The sequence below is a fragment of the Heteronotia binoei genome, chromosome 3 (genome assembly GCF_032191835.1).
Source record: "Heteronotia binoei isolate CCM8104 ecotype False Entrance Well chromosome 3, APGP_CSIRO_Hbin_v1, whole genome shotgun sequence".
NCBI lineage: Eukaryota > Metazoa > Chordata > Lepidosauria > Squamata > Gekkonidae > Heteronotia > Heteronotia binoei.
In genome coordinates, this window is record NC_083225.1 from 182,288,204 (window position 1) to 182,306,772 (window position 18,569).

General features: G+C 47.1%; 1 protein-coding gene across 8 annotated transcripts in view; it reads left to right on the forward strand.

Moving 5' to 3' along the window:
* The window catches only part of DLG2 (discs large MAGUK scaffold protein 2), a 1,647,444-nt gene that overhangs the window by 13,430 nt on the left and 1,615,445 nt on the right, over positions 1-18,569 (forward strand). For all 8 annotated transcript variants that reach the window (XR_009555217.1, XM_060234983.1, XM_060234984.1 and 5 more), the window contains exon 2: positions 6,015-6,146. Coding sequence is in view for 7 of the 8 variants with exons in the window: in XM_060234983.1 (XP_060090966.1) it covers positions 6,015-6,146 (132 nt within the window). In the remaining variant the exon portion in view is untranslated. The remainder of the gene's footprint in view (positions 1-6,014; positions 6,147-18,569) is intronic.

An 18,569-nucleotide genomic window follows, 5' to 3' on the forward strand; every position in this document is an offset into this window, starting at 1 on the left:
CACCCCTGATGTAGCCAATCCTCCGAGAGCTTTTAAAAAAGAGCCCTGTAAACTCTTTGAGGATTGGCTACATCGGGGGGGGGTGGCTTAATATGCAAAGGAGATCCTGCTAGAATTCCACCCCTGCTTACACTGAATCGGACCATCAGTCCATCAAGGTCAGTATTGTCTACTCAGACTGGCAGCAGCTCTCCAGGGTCTCAGGCAGAAGTCTTCCATGTCACCTGCTTACTACCTGGTCTTTCCCCTGCCCCTCCAACTGGAGATGCCAGGGATTGAAACTGGGACCTTCTGTGTGCCAAGCAGAGACTCTTCCACTGAGCCACAGCCCCTTAATCTCCACTTAAAAGAGCTGGGCAGTAGTGATGTGAAAGACCTCTGCCTGAGACCCTGGAGATCTGCTGTCTCTCTGAGCAGACAGTACTGATCTTGATAGACCAGATTCAGTATAAGGCAGCTGCTGGAGTGTGATTTAGCCTGCCCAGACATTGGAGGGTGCTACATTACTCTCAAGTGTGTATAGGTGTTATTTCCTTGAATGGGATGCCTCTCTTTGTCTTGACCTGGGAGCTGCCCTCTACCCTCCTCTCCGTCACTTTGTCCTCTCTCCCTCTTCATATGGCCTTCCATGGAGACACAAGTTTCTGTAGGGCTTACCTGTGGAGACAGTGCACTCATACATGATTCTGGACAAGCTGGCTATTTGTGAATGGGATGCCTCTCTTTGTCTTGACCTGGGAGCTGCCCTCTACCCTCCTCTCCATCACTTTGTCCTCTCCCCCTCTTCATATGGCCTTCCATAGAGACACAAGTTTCTGCAGGGCTTGCCTGTAGAGACAGTGCACTCATACATGATGCTGGACAAGCTGGCTATTTGTGATAGGGAAAGTACTCTTTAGGTTAGGCTTCTGTCTCTTCTTTCAAATAAATATAAGTTTACTTTTTTTGCAATATGTTTCTTGGGAGATTTATTGACTGCACTCAGTATCATGCTTCTGTGACGGGGCAAAACTCGACGATATTAACTGAATATCCCAATAGCAGCTTCATGTGCCCGAATGCTGCAGACTCAGTTTAAGAACATAAGAGAAGCCATGTTGGATCAGGCCAATGGCCCATCCAGTCCAACATTCTGTGTCACACAGTGGCCAAATAAACCAGGCACCATCAGGAGGTTCATCAGTGGAGCCAGGACACTAGAAGCCCCCCCACTGTGCCCCCCCAAGCACCAAGAATACAGAGCATCACTGCCCCAGGCATAAGAACATAAGAGAAGCCATGTTGGACCAAGCCAATGGCCCCTCCAGTCCAGCACTCCATGTCACACAGTGGCCAAAAAAACAACAACAACACAGGCACCATCCGGAGGTCCATCAGTGGGACCAGGACACTAGAAGCCCTCCCACTGCGCCCCTCCCCAAGCACCAAGAATACAGAGCATCACTTGCCCCAGACAGAGAGTTCCAACAATACACTGTGGCTAATAGCCACTGATGGCCCTCTGCTCCATATGTTTATCCAATCCCCTCTTGAAGCTGCCTATGCTGGGATTTTTGGAGAATTTCCCCAGCCCCTCCTGTGCCACTCCCAAAGTTGCTCTGGAGGTTACCCTGAAGGACCCAGCGAGCTACTGTGTGCAGGGCTGGCCCTAGGGCCCTAGGGCCTTGCTGCGTATCGCCCCCTGCTGCTCCCCCCCACCCCTTCACATATAGGGGAAGGAGGCAGGGAGAAGCGGCAGCAAAGGGGAAGACTAGCAGTTCGGGGAGGGTGGGGAAGGATTTTGTTGAAACAAAATGTTGGGGGCACCTAATTTGGCACCCCTCCAGGGCTGGCGCTCTAGGCAAATGCCTAGAGCCGGCCCTGACTGCGTGGAATGGGCAGGAAGCAGGGGGAATCGGCTGGCATCTTCCCTCCCCACTCGTATTACTGAAACAAAAGCACATTCATCGGAATCTACTGCCCATATCTCTTTGAAAATAAGAATTAAAGTGTATAGCGGGGGAGGCTTTTGCGGTACCACAACGGAGCAACACAAGTTCAGGCAGTGTCCTGGAGGGCGGCACGAGATTTCCCTTGAAACATAACAGTGGAATTGTTGTTTCAGATCAGATCATCCTTTGGGGGAGGTGGCATCCATTTTCAGACGTCACCTCCAGATGGCAAAACAATCTCCCCGAACAGCTGGAGCAAAAGGGGGGGGGGAGAGAGAGAAGAGAGGAAAAGAAATGCAGCTTTCAGCCTTTTGGTTGTTTACTCGGGAAAACGGCAACTGAAATCTCTGTCACTCTCGTGCATGGATGGATGGGAATTGAAAACAGATCAGCCAGTATCATAATGCCCCTGTATAAATCGATGGTGCGGTCTCATTTGGAATAATGTGTACAATTCTGGTCACCGCACCTCAAAAAGGATATTATAGCATTGGAATAAGTCCAAAAAAGGGCAACTAGAATGATTAAAGGTTTGGAACACTTTCCCTATGAAGAAAGGTTAAAACGCTTGGGGCTCTTTAGCTTGGAGAAACGTCGACTGCGGGGTGACATGATAGATGTTTACAAGATTATGCATGGGATGGAGAAAGTAGAGAAAGAAGTCCTTTTCTCCCTTTCTCACAATACAAGAACTCTTGGGCATTCACTGAAATTGCTGAGCAGTCGGGTTAAAATGGATAAAAGGAAGTACTTCTTCACACAAAGGGTGATTAACATATGGAATTCACTGCCACAGGAAGTGGTGGCGGCTACAAGCATAGCCAGCTTCAAGAGGGGATTGGATAAAAATATGGAGCAGAGGTCCATCAGTATATATATATTTTGGCCACTGTGTGACACAGAGTGTTGGACTGGATGGGCCATTGGCCTGATCCAACATGGCTTCTCTTCTTATGTTCTTATATTCTACATAATAGCTTGTGTTGCAAGGCTTGCTCAATTGCACAGGAGCTACAGAACAAAACCTCCATTTTATCCATTGATTGAGGCTCCTTCCTCAGGGAGGAAGGGGGGAAGACAGAACTTGCTTTGCCAGGCTCTCTTAATCCCACAGCAGAGCTACTGAGCCAAGCCTCTTTTCCTTTGATTGGCTGAGGCTCCTCCCTCTCCTGGTCCCCTGGGGAAGGAAGGAAGGAAAGACCCAGAGCTTCTTTTGCCCAGTTCCCTGGATCCCATGGGAGAAATACAAAGAAAACACCTTTAGGACCAATGAGTGCTAGTGCTTTATTTTAAGTTTTAAAAAAATTAATTGTGTTTGTCTGTGTCCTTTATAAAGTTTATGTCTCTGCTAAAAAAGTAAAGGTAGTCCCCTGTGCAAGCACCAGTCATTTCTGACTCTGGGGTGACTTTGCTTTCACATTGTTTTCATGGCAGACTTACCTAATTATAAATAGGAACACACATAGCCCGGCCCAACAAGGTCTCATTTGTGTCAGTACGGCCCCCATAGCAAATGAATTTGACACCCCTGTTTTAAATCATTTATAGAGGATGGTGTTGCAGGGGTTTAGTAAATATGAGAAACAAAGCCCAGCTCATCTCTCCAAATTATAATGTCTAAGGCCCATTTAAGGGCAGGGATTGCATGTGGTTTCAGCCCATAAGAATTTTGGTCATTGTTATACTGTGCTTGATACCTTTAAGAAATAACTATCTAACACACAGCTGCATGGAATTACCCGGAACAGGTTTCTTTAAGTAGAGTCAATGTTCCAGTCTTTGGTAGAGAGCATTTGCCAGCATACTTCAGAAGGCTTTGCGTCTGGTTAGGGAAGAGGTACGGGACTGGCTTGCTCAAAAATGATACGCTTAAGCGGTATTGAGAGCATTTTGCCATCCATCAGGAATGGCTTGCTCCAAATAAAAACTGCAGAGAGCATTTAGCCGGAAAAATCCAGAAAGCTTCTGCAATCTGGTAAGAGAAGAGGCTCAGACTGCCTTACTCTTATATTAATATATGAATTGAGAGCATTTTGCCATCCAAAGGAATGGCTTGCTCCTAATATAACATTGTAGAGAGCGTTTTGCCAGCAAAATCCAGAAGGCTTTTGCATTTGGTTAGAGAAGAAGTTCAAGACTGGCTTAATCTCCTAATATAAATCCATACACAAGTGGTACTGAGAGGTAAGTTCTTTACAACAATTAACAATATCTTAAAAATTAGTCATTTAAAAATTTAAGAATGACTCACTTCCATTCAGCCTTGTGTTGTACCTGGTTGTAATTACCATGGTTTATTCCAGGATGAGAGCTCTTGAAGAAAATAAAGATGTTGCAGAGAGCATTAACATTGAATGCTAAACAGGAGGCTGATAACTATGGGGAGGGACGGTGGCTCAGTGGTAGAGCATCTGCTTGGTAAGCAGAAGGTCCCAGGTTCAATCCCTGGCATCTCCAAAAAAGGGTCCAGGCAAATAGGTGTGAAAAACCTCAGCTTGAGACCCTGGAGAGCCGCTGCCAGTCTGAGCAGACAATACCGACTTTGATGGACCAACAGTCTGATTCAGTAGAAGGCGGCTTCATATGTCCATAAGTTGCCAAGTCCAATTCAAGAAATATCTGAGGACTTTGGGGGTGGAGCCAGGAGCAAGGTCGTGACAAGCATAATTGAACTCCAAAGGGAGCCTATATCCGGGTGCTCATTATTCTGGCACCCTAGGCAAGGCTAACTTTGTGGGTCCCCCCCCGACTAACATCACTGAGACGCATTGGGGGGGGCACCCAATTCGGTGACTCCAGAAGGCCATTGCTCTAGTTTGCCTAGTGGCAGGCCTAGCTCTGCTGCCTCTTAGGGTTGTTGGGAAGCATACAATGGAGGAGTGGAGAAACACCTACACGGCTTGCATTCCTCAGAGAAAGGCGAGGTAAAATACGACAGTCTCCTCTTGTATGTTTACCAGTTAAAATCTTCTTCCGAGGTCTCGTTCGGGATGCCGCCATGGTTTGAAGCAAAACAAGTAAGCAGGACATTAGATGGGGCCTGAATATTGTACTTTATAGGCTGGCTGTGTTGCCAACTCCAGTTTAGGCAATTCTTGGAGGTCTGGGGGTGGCACCTGAGGAGTATGGGATTGGGGGGGAGGCGAGGGACTGGAGTGGGGTTTAATGCTGTAGAGTCCAGCCTCCAACCAATCCTTTTTCTCCAGGGTAATTGATCTCTGTAGCTTGGGGGTCAATTTAGGCTTGCCAGTCCCCAGGCCCCAGTGGGGGATTCTCAAGTTTTGCAAGCTCCTCCCCACTGCTAGGCAGCAGGGGGGAAACCCTGCCCCAACAAGCCACCATGTGCCTTTATATCTCGGCAGGCTTAGAAGAAGCCTGCAAACAGACTGTGTGCATGTACCTTTAAATCCTGTGGATAGTTACTTGGATGGCAGATCAAGAGGAAAACTGAAGGGGCAGTGTGAGTAGGTGGAGCCACCTGGGCCTGGTGAGTGTGTGAAAGGAAGAGAAGCAAGCAGAGCCCTTCTGTTTGTTTGGAGGAAAGCTCCATCCCCTGGGCTGCTCTTCTTTTGTTTGCCTGTTAGTACGATGAAGTTGGTTGAAATATAGCAGATGGTTACATTCAGCAGCTCCAGAGAGTAAATTGCCCCAGTGAGATCATGAAAGTGTGTGCTTGCAAACTGCATTTATTTAGGCTGCTTTGTGAGTAAGCGTGGGGTGTGTTCAGTTTCATTTAGCAGAAGTGCAGCCAGCTGCTGGGGAATGAGGAAATGAAGACTGTTTTCAGGGGAACTGCACTGCTGTATTTTTATTTCTTTCTTTTAGGGAATGAGAAAGTCTCCTGGCTCCACCCCCAAAGTCCCCAGATATTTTCTGAGTTGGACCTGGCAACCCTAGGGTCAACTGTAATTCTGGGAGGTCTCCGGGCCCTCCCTGAAGATTGGCACCCTTAGTGGCCATCCTAGTGTGCATAATAAGAGTATTGCCCTCTGGGTTTACCGTTCCGGGACTCTGTCTGTTTTAAGTATATTGTTTTTACGTTCTGCTGGCTAACCATTTTGTAATTCTTTTTCTATGTTGTAGATACCGAACGAGCTTTAGCGCTGTTGGAAGATTACTGCAAGAAACTAAGAAAGCCAGAGGAGAAGCAATTGAAAAGGGCCATCAAGAAAGTGATCGGCATCTTTAAAAGCAGTTTATTCCAGGCATTGCTAGGTACGTAACAGCTTTTTTCCCCTCCCAGTTTTGCAATGATTCACACATGTGGATGCTCAAAAGTGATTCATGTAAGTTGCTTCTGCCATTTCGGTTGATATGTTGGCTTGGTAAAGGCGTCAGGTGATGAGGAGCTAGAAGCTACTTGTGGAAACATTATACATTTGGTTTGGCTTATTAATTGGAATTGCTATAAGCAGTAGAAATGTCTACATGTGGATTCCAGGAATGACACACTTGATCAGGGGTGCCCAACCTCTTTGAGCCTGAGGGCGCCTTTGGAATTCAAACATAGCGTGCTGGGTACAGTCATAAAATGGCTGCTGCTGCTGTAGGAGGCGGAGCCAGTCACAAAATGGCTGCCACAGCTTCCCTGGAGTGCACACGGTGCAGAGCCAGTTTGGTGTAGTGGTTAAGTGTTCAGACTCTTATCTGTGAGAACCGGGTTTGATTCCCCACTCCTCCACTTGCAGCTGTTGGAATGGCCTTGGGCCAGCCATAGCTCTGGCAGAGGTTGTCCTTGAAAGGGCAGCTGCTGTGAGAGCCTACCTCACAGGGTGTTTGCTGTGGGGGGGGGGGAAAGCCAGGGGGGCATCCTTTCCCATTCACTGCAGAGCTTGCTGCTGCTCAGTTGCTTTCTGAGGTAGGGGCAAAAGCTGGAGACTCTGAAAGTAACCGAGTTGAGGCAGTCAGCCCTAAAACTTGGGAGTCAAGAAGGGATTGCGACTTGTGTGCAAGCAGAGGGGGGTTTCCTTCCAGCTCCCTCTTCCCCACACACTTTGTAGCCAGTAGCTCCATCTTTCTCCCCCCGTCCCCGGCCTCTTCCACGTGGTGTCCTATGCCTCCTACTCCTCCACCTCTGCCCTCTTTGCCTACTGCTTTTGCTGCTTCCGTGCGCTGTGTCCTGCTCAGCTCTCCCAGTTCTGGCTACCACTGATGGTTCTTTGGTGGTTCAGCCATGACAAAAAAAGGGAGAAGCAGGCTGCCCACAGAGGGTAGTCAGGGGGCCCTGTCTGGAAGTCAGGGGGCAGTGCCCCCACAGGCCCCCTGTAGCTACAGGCCTGGCTATGGCTGACCTAAAGCCATTCCAGCTGGTGCAAGTGGAGGAGAGGGGAATCAAACCCGGTTCTCCCAGGTAAGAGTCCGCACACTGAACTACTACCCAGTTTTTTAAAGTGATATCCAGCAACAAAAAGGCAGTATCCTAGTACTAGAGAAATGTTCTTTCCATTGAAATGAATCTGGGACCTTGAAGCTGGGTCTTATTTCCACCCACCCAGTGATTTCTAAACCTGGAATTTCTTCTTATTTATTTTTGTGGAAGAGAACTATTGAGATATTTGCTAGGTTAATACAGGTAGCAAATAGTCCTGGTCTCGGAGACAAAGATTGTTAATCTATATTCTATTGTGCAGTTCAGTTTATTATTACAGACCAGAACATTTTAGTCATCCAGGACAACCTTAAAAGTACCTTATAAAAAGTCGCACAAAGAACGTGCATGTTAAGATTTGAGGACTTGAGGGTTATAACAGTTTAAAAGAATTTAAAAGATTATTTAATCCTTTAAACCATTTTAAAAAGTCACTTTAAAATTTGTTGTGTATAATTTTGATGCCAAGAGTCAATGGTTGCTTTGTGTTTGAATGATGGCAACGTATCTCATGATTTCTAACGCTGATATTTGGGGGTTTTCTATGTACTGTGTTAGACTGTTCTTTAATAGGAAGTGTTAGAAGAAATTGTGTGTGTATATATCTATGTCAGTCTGTATTCTATCTGTCTGTCTGTCCATCTTCTATCCATCCATCTTCTATCCATCCATCCATCCATCATCCATCTATCTATCTTCTATCTATTGGTGGAATACAGAGCAGGAGCTCCTTTGCATATCAGGCCACACCTTCAAGAGCTTACAAAAAAAGAGCCTTGTAAGCTCTTGTAGGATTGGCTTCATCATGGTGGAGTATGTGGTCTGATATGCAAAGGAGCTCCTGCTCTGAATCCTCTAAGAGCTTACAAGGCTCTTTTTTGTAAGCTCTTGGAGGATTGGCTGCATCAGGGGTGTGTGGCCTAATATGCAAAGGAGCTCCTGCTCGAATTTCATCCCCTCTCTCTCATCATCATGTCTCTCTCTCTCTCTCAAATGTAATTTCATAAATGCGAGTGCATTATTTTTTTACTTTAGATGACCTTCTTCATTCCCACGGTGCTTTTTCATTTGATTAAGGAGATTTGGGGCCTGGTAAAAGATGCGTAATCTCTCATTACAAAATTGTTTTGCCTCTCTGATGGCCTAGAACAGCTGATAACTGAAAGTGCTTGTCCAGCCGTATTCTAAGGTTGGCAGGTTACATCGTTAGGTAATCAGGTTTTATTATGTAACCAGCGTGTTTTAGAATGAAAATTACATTTTGGATGTGCGTTTCAGCCTCTTTTGGTAGACTGTCTCCTTAGGTCACACATCAGATTCGTTGGTTTTCTCAGGTTTGTTACTACCTTTTCAAATTTCGTCATACAATTTGTGTGTGTGTGTGTTTCCTCAGCACGCCTTGGATGGGTGACAAAACGAAAAAAAAAAATTAAAAAGCTTAAACAACAAACTTCACATTAGCCAAATTTTGAGTCCAGTAGCACCTTTAAGACCAACAAAAGTTTATTCAACATATGAGTTTTTGTGTGCTTTGAGTCCAGTGACACCTTTAAAAGCAGCTAAAGTTTTATCAAGGACTCAAAGCATATGAAAGCCCAAACCTTAAATACACTTTTGTTGGTCTTAAAGGTGTCACTGGACACAAAATTGGTTTTACTGCTTCAGAACAACAACACCGCTGCCCAACTGGCTTAATATTAGCCAATAAGATATCTATGGTCTCTTAGAGGTGGCTCTACTTGCCAAAAGCCCATATTAAAACATCATTCATTAAAAAAAGTTGAGAGAGTAGGGTTACTAGGCCGTGGAACCTAGTTGCCTGGCAACTAGCGGAAGCTTTGGGGCCAGGGACATGTAGTCTGCATCATCATCTGTGCTATGATGTCACTTCTGGGAAAACCTGGAAGTGATAGCTCTAGGAATCAGGGTTTTCCCAGAAGTGATGTTGGGCAGAGAGTGTCAAAATTTTTCTCTCTCTCTCACCACAACTCCAAGCTAGGGTTGCTGGTGGAAGGCTTCTCACCACAGTGGAAGGCCTAGCAGCCTAGTTTAGAGAGATACCAATCTTCAAGGCCCTAAACAGTTTGGGACCATAATACCTGAAGAGCTGCCTGCTTCTATACTGCCCATCTCACCAGTTAAGATTCTGTTCTTAAGACCAGCTGTCTGCAGAGGTGAGATGGGTGATGGCTGAGATGGGGCCTTTTCTGTGGTGGCACCTTGCCTTTGAAATAGGGTTGCCAATCTCCAGGTGGGGCCCGGAGATCTCCCAGTATTACACTGGATTGCCAGACTACAAGGATCAGTTTTCTGGGAGAAAATGGCTGCTTTGGAAGGTAGACGCGATGCCATTGTATCCTGCTGAGGTCTATTCCCTCCACAAACTCCACCTTTCCTAACCTCAACCTCCCAGTTCTCCAGATATTTTCCAACCCAAAGCCAGCAACCCTACTGTGGAATGGCCACCACTTTGAGGCTCACCTGCCTATTGTCTTTGTGCCACACCAAAGCAGTTTCTGTTTTGATTCAGACTGTTATAGCCTGAAGACCGCTTTGGAGGTATTATTTTTATGCTGTTTTAATGGCTTGTTTTTTTAAATTGTAAGGGGAAAAAAACAAGGGGAATGTTGAGGATGGTTTTTGTGCATAAGGTTGCCATTTACCCAAGTGCCCTCCTGCCTTTTCGTCTCACTTGCTGGCCCAAGGGTTGTCCTCCTTTATCTTTGAAGACCTCTCATGTTCCTCCATGTAGAGCTCTGAGCTTGTTACTGTGTTGCTGAAGGAGTGATAAATATGAATGAGGCCTTGATTATAAAAGGTGATGAATAATTAAAAGACCAACTGAAAGTCGTACAGCACTGGGATTGCAGGCAGCTTGGAGAGACCCTGTGTTTTCAGTAGAAGCCCAAATCCACTCAGCAACTTGGTCAGATAACGTCCCCCCCCCCCCCAAGCATATGCATAATTAAGACTAGGTTAGGGATGCCATCCTCCAGATGGGACCTGGGGATCCCCCAGAATTACGGCTCATCTCCAGACCACAGAGATCAGTTCCCCTGGAGAAAATGGATGCTTAGAGGGAGAACTCTGTGGCACTGTGCCCTACTGAAGTCCTTGTCCTCCCCAGGCTCCATCCCCAAATTTCCACCTAGAGTTGGCAATGCTCCTCCACCCCCTGCCAGTGGCCAGGAGGGACCTGGGAATTCCAGATTGGGTGATAGGGTTGCCAAGTCCCTCTGCCGCTGCAGTGGCGTCACACTGGAAACACTCTAGGATTCACGGTAAAACTCTGTGGTACCATAGAGTTTTAATGCGAGTAGAGTGTCCCTGGTGCAACGTTCCTGGCACAATGATGTCACTTCCAAGCATCACTGCCCCAGACAGTGATCTGTACCCTGTGGCTAATAGCCATTGATGAACCTTTGCTCCAGATGTTGATCCAGTCCCCTCTTGACGTCATCTATGCTTGCAGCCGCCACCTCCTCCTGTGGCAGTGAATTCCATGTGTCAATCACACTTTGCGTGAAGAAGGACTATCTGTTCTAACCCGACTGCTCAGCAATTTCATTGAGTGTCCACAAGTTCTTGTATTGTGAGAAAGGGAGAAAAGTCCTTCTTTCTCTACCTTCTCCATCCCATGCATAATCTTGTAAACCTCAATCATGTCACTCCTCAGTCGTCGTTCCTCCAAACTAAAGACCCCCAAACACTAACCTTTATTTAAACTAGACCAAAGTCAAGTATTGTCTACTCAGAAGAAGAAGATACTGGATTTATATCCTGCCCTCCACTCCGAAGAGTCCCAGAGCGGCTTACAATCTCCTTTACCTTCCTCCCCCACAACAGACACCTTGTGAGGTGGGTGGGACTGGAGAGGGCTCTCACAGCAGCTGCCCTTTCAAGGACAACCTCTGCCAGAGCTATGGTTGACCCAAGGCCGTTCCAGCAGGTGCAAGTGGAGGAGTGGGGAATCAAACCCGGTTCTCCCAGATAAGAGTCCGCACACTTAACCACTACACCAAACTGACTCACCAGACTGACAGCAGCTCTCCAGGGTCTCAGACTGAGGTCTTTCACATTGCTAGGCTTTTTTGGGTTTTTTTGGAGCAGGAATGCACAGGAACGCAGTTCCGGCTGGCTTAGCTTTAGGGTGTGTGGTCTAATATGCAAAAAAACAAAAGCCCTGCAACCAGACCCTTATTGGAGATGCTGGAGATTGAACCTGGGCCCTTCTGCATGCCAAGCAGATGCTCTACCATTAAGCCTTGGTCCTCCCTGATCTTATTCTGTATAAGGCAGCTTTATATCATATTTATCAGAGTCAGGAGGCAACATCAGGAGAAGACTTTGGCATTTCTGCCATTGCTGGCCCTCCAGAGGAACTGGTTGGCCGCTGTGTGAGACGGGATGCTGGACTAGGTGGACTTTTGGCCTGATCTAGCAGGGCTCTTCTGATGTTCTTATCAGGGGAAGGCCATGAAGAAGAAGAAGACCATAGATTTATACCCCAACCTTCTCTCTGAATCAGAGTCTCAGAGCGGCTTACAATCTCCTTTATATTCCTCCCCCACAGCAGACACCCTGTGAGGTAGGTGGGGCTGAGAGAGCTCTCCCAGAAGCTGCCCTTTCAAGGACAGCTCTTCTGAGAGCTATGGCTGACCCAAGGCCATTCCAGCAGGTGCAAGTGGAGGAGAGGGGAATGAAGCCTGGTTCTCGCACACTTAACCACTACACCAAACTTGGCCTCTATGCCCCTGTTGTTGGCCCTCCAGAGGAAATGGTTGGCCACTGTGATGCTGGACTAAATGGACCACTGGTCTCATCCAGCAGGGCTCTTTGCATGTGCTTATCAGGGAAAGGCCTCGGCCTCTATGCCCTGTTGTTGGCCCTCCAGAGGAACTGGTGGGCACTGTGTGAGATTGTGGGATGCTGGACTAGATGGGCCACTGTTCTGATCCAGCAGGGCTCTTCTAATGTCCTCCTTTCCCAATTGCGTGAACCTTTTGTTATAAGACGCTTTTAATTAGCCTATTCACGATACACAGCATTGAAGGCACGGGGGGGAAAACGGTGAGTTTGCAGAGTCTTCCTGTCTTTTCTGCCCTTTTGCCGCCTACATTTATCATTAAGAAAAGTGCATGCTCGGGCAGCATTAGGCAGCTCAGAAGACTTCAGAAAGAGGCTTATGCAAGGGAGAGTTTTGGGTGCGCGTGCGCCTGCGCGCAAGATCAAGCGCACAGAATCATCTCTAGAAAACATCATTTTGGTCCGAGCAAGCTTTAATGCCCCACAAATAGCTGTAATCATCTCATGCGGTATTAGGTAAAATCTAATCTGTGTAGGTTCCACCCAGCCCCCCCTGCCCTGAAACTCAGATAAACCCTGCTTCTAAAGAATGGCACATCTCCCAGACCTATTTGAAATGGATGCCAGCTTTGTGTTTGTCTATCCAGGCTTTGGATTCAACAGGAGCTCACAGGGGCGCAGCTCCTGAACCTTTCTGTGGGTTCCCCCTCCTTTATCCCACCTACCTTGTCCATGGAATAGAAGGTGCAGCTGCATAACAATCCCTGGATTAGGAGAGCGGGCAGCCAGCCAGCCACTGGGGGCTTTGCCACGCCCCCAGTAGCCCTCATTAACCCCTGAAGAAGCCCACACCATCCTTTCTCCACTTCTTATGTGATTTTGGTCTGTGGGTGGCTTGCTGGCCTTTTGACTGGGAGGGGCGGCCAAGGAAAGCCCCAAGTGAGCAAGGCCTGCTTGGAGCGGCTGGATTTCTAGCCAGCCCAAGCAGGCCTCGCTCACCCAGGGCTCTCCTTTCTTGTGTTGTGTTGCTTTGCTAATGAGTTATGCTAATGAGCTCCACCACCTATTTTTCTACAAAACGACCCCTGTGTCTATCCATTCCTGCATTTTCGATTGGGGGAACCAGAGCTCTGTCCCAAGCAGGAAATCTACAGCTTTAGACCTGGTAGCCAAGAACAGCAAAACGTCTACTGTCCTTTAAAAAAAAAAATCGTCCCTGTAAACTGATGAAATAAAGTATTTTTATCAGGGCTTTTTTTTTTTTTTGTAGCAGGAACTCCATTGCATATTAGGCCACACCTCCCTGATGTAGCCAATCCTCCAAGAGCTTCCAGGGCTCTTAGTGCAGGGCCTACTGTAAGCTCCAGGAGGATGGGCTACATCAGGGGGGTGCGGCCTAATATGCGAAGGAGTCCTTGCTACAAAAAAAGCCCTGGTTTTTACGAATGGCTGGGAATGTAGTTTGCCCCCAGCTGGTTTGCAGCCATGCCTGTGAAAAATTCTCACTTCTCATGCAGCTTGATGGGTTACAGCTGAATGAGATGTTAGGGTAACTGCTCTCAAAATGAGATTGGGGAATTAGATTGAGAGACAGCTGGCCCAATAGGAATCTTTGTTATCTGTGTATACCAGGCTCAACCATTCAGATAGTCAATGCTCAATAAACTGGACTCTAATTTAATAAAATCAATTGTAATTTATTTGAAACAATAGTTCTTTCACACAAGATACAAAAACAATCACACATTCACACAGGTCTAAAGAAATATAGAGAGATCGATAGGGGTACATAAGAGGATGGACATACAGGGTGATACTACCTCTCGCAGACTCCAAGGAAGACTCCGATGGCGACGAATGAGGGAATGGGGGATGGACCCGAAACTGATCAGGAATCGGGGATGGATCTATACAGCGGGATAAGGGGGTTGCTGAATAGAGAGCACACCTGTGGGTAGCTAGTCCACAGGTTATATAGAGTCACCTCAGTCCTGAGGGGATGGGAGGTGACTGGGAGTGGTAATGGGAGGTCCTGCTGATGACCAAGAAGGCTGGACCTCGGCTGGACCAATGGCGAGTCCATGGCGACACCTGATTGGGTGTATGCTTCAACCAATAAACATCACCTTTATCCTGGGCATCCTGGAAACTTCCAAGTTGCGACAGGGCCTGGGGCGGCTCCAACGATATCAGTATGGAAATGGTTGGGTGATTGGGATGAGATGGGATTATCTGGGAAGGTGACAATAGGGAATCAGATATGGACCTAGGTATTCCGGTGTAGACAAAAGAGCTTGGAGGTAGCAGGAGAGATCCTTCCTCTTTCTCATCATCTCCTGGGTGAGGACTGCTGTTCAGGATATTACTTAGCAATCAGGAGCAACAGTTGAGCCATTAATCCATTCATAAACTAGATAGGTTGCTTGCGGGCTAGGAATGACTCAAAGTGTGTACGTGAGGTTCCCACTAAGAAGGAATGAAGCCCAACCAGGCAGGAAGATGGCTACATGTGGTGTTAGCGAAACACAGTGGCTTCCATGCTTAGCGCTTCCACTCCGTTCGCCTGGACAGCTCCTTGGCGGCGTAGCCTCCTCCTCGCCATGGCGGACTCCACGCGATAGCGGGGAAACGTCCGTGTGCGTCTGCAGACACTCTGTGCCTGTCTCAAGCACTTGTATACTTGGTAGTTGGTACACAGGAGTCTTACATAGTTCCTGGATAGCTTTACTCGCATTCACTGGCCAGGCGGATGCAAGCTCACTTCTCCAGGCGCCCTGGCAACCATGTTTGTGACAGAGGGGTCATTTTCTCACAGAGAGCACCAGTTAGGGTTGCCATGCTCCTGCTGGGGCCTGGAGGACTTCCGCTTTTGCACTTGATCGCCAGTCTACAAGTTCAGTTCCTCTGGAGAAAATGGCTGCTCTATAGGGTGAACTGTGTGACATTACTCTTTGCTGAGGTCCCTTTCTTCCCCCAAACACTACCACCCCCAGGGCTTTTTTTGTATGAGGAACTCCTTTGCATATTAGGTCTTACAACTCTAATGTTGCCAATCCTCCAAGAGTTTACAGTAGGCCCTGTACCATGAGCCCTATATATGTGTGGCTTAATATGCAAAGGAGTTCCTGCTACAAAAAAAGCCCTAGCCACCCCGGTTCTCCAGATAATCAACACCCCCTCCCCCCCAATTTCCAGGTATTTCCCAACCAAAGTTGTCAACCCTAATTAGCATAAGAACATAAGAGAAGCCATGTTGGATCAGGCCAATGGCCCATCCAGTCCAACACTGTGTCACACAGTGGCCAAAATTTTTACTGTGGCTATTAGCCACAGTGTGTGTGTGTACACACACACACACACACTGTGGCTAATAGCCACTGATGGACCTCTGCTCCATATTTTTATCTAACCTCCTCTTGAAGCTGGCTATGCTTGTAGCCGCCACCACCTCCTGTGGCAGTGAATTCCACATGTTAATCACCCTTTGGGTGAAGAAGTACCTCCTTTTATCCATTCTAACGGTTCTAACCCGACTGCTCAGCAATTTCATTGAATGCCCACGAATTCATGTATTGTGAGAAAGGGAGAAAAGGACTTCTTTCTCTACCTTCTCTATCCCATGCATAATCTTGTAAACCTCTATCATGTCACCCCGCAGTCGACATTTCTCCAAGCTAAAGAGCCCCAAGCGTTTTAACCTTTCTTCATAGGGAAAGTGTTCCAAACCTTTAATCATTCTAGTTGCCCTTTTCTGGACTTATTCCAATGCTATAATATCCTTTTTGAGGTGCGGTGACCAGAATTGCACACAGTATTCCAAATGAGACTGCACCATCGATTTATACAGGGGCATTATGATACTGGCTGATTTGTTTTCAGTTCCCTTCCTAATAATTCCCAGCATGGCGTTGGCCTTTTTTATTGCAATCACACACTGTCTTGACATTTTCAGTGAGTTATCTACCACGACCCCAAGATCTCTCTCTTGGTCAGTCTCTGCCAGTTCACACCCCATCAACATGTATTTGTAGCTGGGATTCTTGGCTCCAATGTGCATTACTTTGCACTTGGCCACATTGAACCTCATCTGCCACGTTGACGCCCACTCACCCAGCCTCAACAGATCCCTTTGGAGTGCCTCACAATCCTCTCTGGTTCTCACCACCCTGAACAATTTAGTGTCATCTGCAAACTTGGCCACTTCACTGCTTACTCTCAACTCCAAATCATTTATGAACAAGTTAAAGAGCATGGGACCCAATACTGAGCCCTGTGGCACTCCACTGCTTACCGTCCTCCACTGCGAAGACTGCCCATTTATACTCACTCTCTGCTTCCTATTAATTAGCCAGTTTTTGATCCACAAGAGGACCTGTCCTTTTACTCCATGACTCTTGAGCTTACTAAGGAGCCTTTGATGAGGAATTTTATCAAAAGCTTTCTGGAAGTCAAGGTAAACAATAACTATCGGGTCTCCTTTTTCCACATGTTTGTTCACCCCCTGAAAGAAATGTAACAGGTTAGTGAAGCAAGATCTTCCCTTACAGAACCCATGCTGAGTCTTCCTTAATAACTTGTGTTCATCAATGTGCCTACTCATTCTGTCCTTGATAATGTTTTCTACCAACTTTCCCGGTATTGAAGTCAGACTGACTGGCCTGTAGTTTCCCGGATCTCCTCTGGAACCCTTCTTAAAGATGGGGGTGACATTTGCTACCTTCCAGTCCTCAGGAACGGAGGCAGATTTCAATGAAAGATTGCATATTTTTGTCAGAAGATCCACAAGTTCAACTTTGAATTCTTTCAGAACTCTTGAATGTATGCCATCCAGACCTGGTGACTTATTAGTTTTTAATTCGTCTATCAGTTGTAGGACCTCCTGTCTTGTCACCTCAATCTGACTCAGGTCTTTCAACACCCCTTCCAATATAAGTGGTTCTGGAGCAGGCAAACACTTCTCACCTTCCACAGTGAGGACGGAGGCAAAAAATGCATTCAGCTTCTCAGCCATTTCCCTATCCTCCTTCAGTAATCCTTTGACCCCTTGGTCATCCAAGGGCCCCACTGCCTCCCTGGCTGGTTTCCTGCTTCTAATATATTTGAAGAAATTTTTATTGTTGGTCTTTATGTTTTTTGCAATATGCTCCTCATAGTCCCTTTTTGCCTGCCTGATCACAGTCTTGCATTTGATTTGCCACTGCCTGTGTTCCCTTTTATTAATCTCACTTGGACTAGCTTTCCACCGCTTAAAGGAGTCCTTCTTACCTTTTACAGCTTCCATTACTTTGTTTGTTAACCATGCAGGCCTTCTCTTATACCTGTTTGTGCCTTTCCTAACTTGTGGTATATATTTTATCTGAGCTTCTAGGATTGTAGCATCTTTGGAAAGCATTTGTGATGCAGCTGTCATTTGGGCAGAGTAGGAGGGAGACCCTGATCTGGAAGGCCCAGGCAAGCCTGATCTACTAGACCAGGAGTGTCAAACATGTGGCCCAGGGGCTAAATCAGGCCCTTGGAGGGCTCCTATCAGCCCCCCAAGAAACTGTCTGTCATCTGCTTCCTTCTCCCTCTCTCATGCTTCCTTCTGCATAACAGCTTGCTTTGCCAGGGTTGCTCAGTCGCACAGGAACTACAGAGCAAAATGTCTATTTTCTCCATTGGTTGAGGCTCCTCCCTTGGGGAGGAAGGGGAAAGGAATAGCTTGGTTTGCCAGGCTCTCTCAGTCGCACAGTGGAGCTACCGAGCCAAGCCTTTCTCCCTTCTATTTGTCCCCTTGGGAAAGAAGAAAAGAGCCAGAGCTTCCTTTGCCAAGTTTCCTGTATCCCACAGGAGAAATATAGGGTTGCCAAGTCCTTAGTGTTGTCTGGTGGGGGATCTTTGCGTGTGCACTTTGCATGTGCAATGACGTCACCTGGAAGTGATGTCATTGCATTGGCAATGTCGCTTGCGGCCGCTCTAGGCGTTTCTGGGAAAACTCTATGGTTTTCCCGGATGCTCTAGCCACTTGGGAGGGAAAATGTCATTGCGCGGTGATGTCATCGCTCCGACAACGTCAGGGGAGGTTCCCCCCCCCAGCCCAATGTGGGCCGGCCGGTTGGGAACCTCCCAGGCGGGGGAACCCTGGCCCAGACCGGAGACTTGGCAGCCCTTGAGAAAAACAAAAAACCACCTTTAAGAGCAACAAGTGTTAATGTTTTAAGCATGTTTTAAGTTTTTTAAAAAATCTTTAATTGTGTTTGAAATCTTTAATTGTGTTTGTCTGTGTCCTTTATAAATTTTATATCTCCGCTACCTATTGGATCAGGCCAATGGCCCATCCAGTCCAACACTCTGTGTTACATAAGAACATAAGAGAAGCTATGTTGGATCGGGCCAGTGGCCCATCCAGTCCAACACTCTGGGTCACACAAGAACATCAGAGAAGCCATGTTGGATCAGGCCAATGGCCCATCCAGTCCAACACT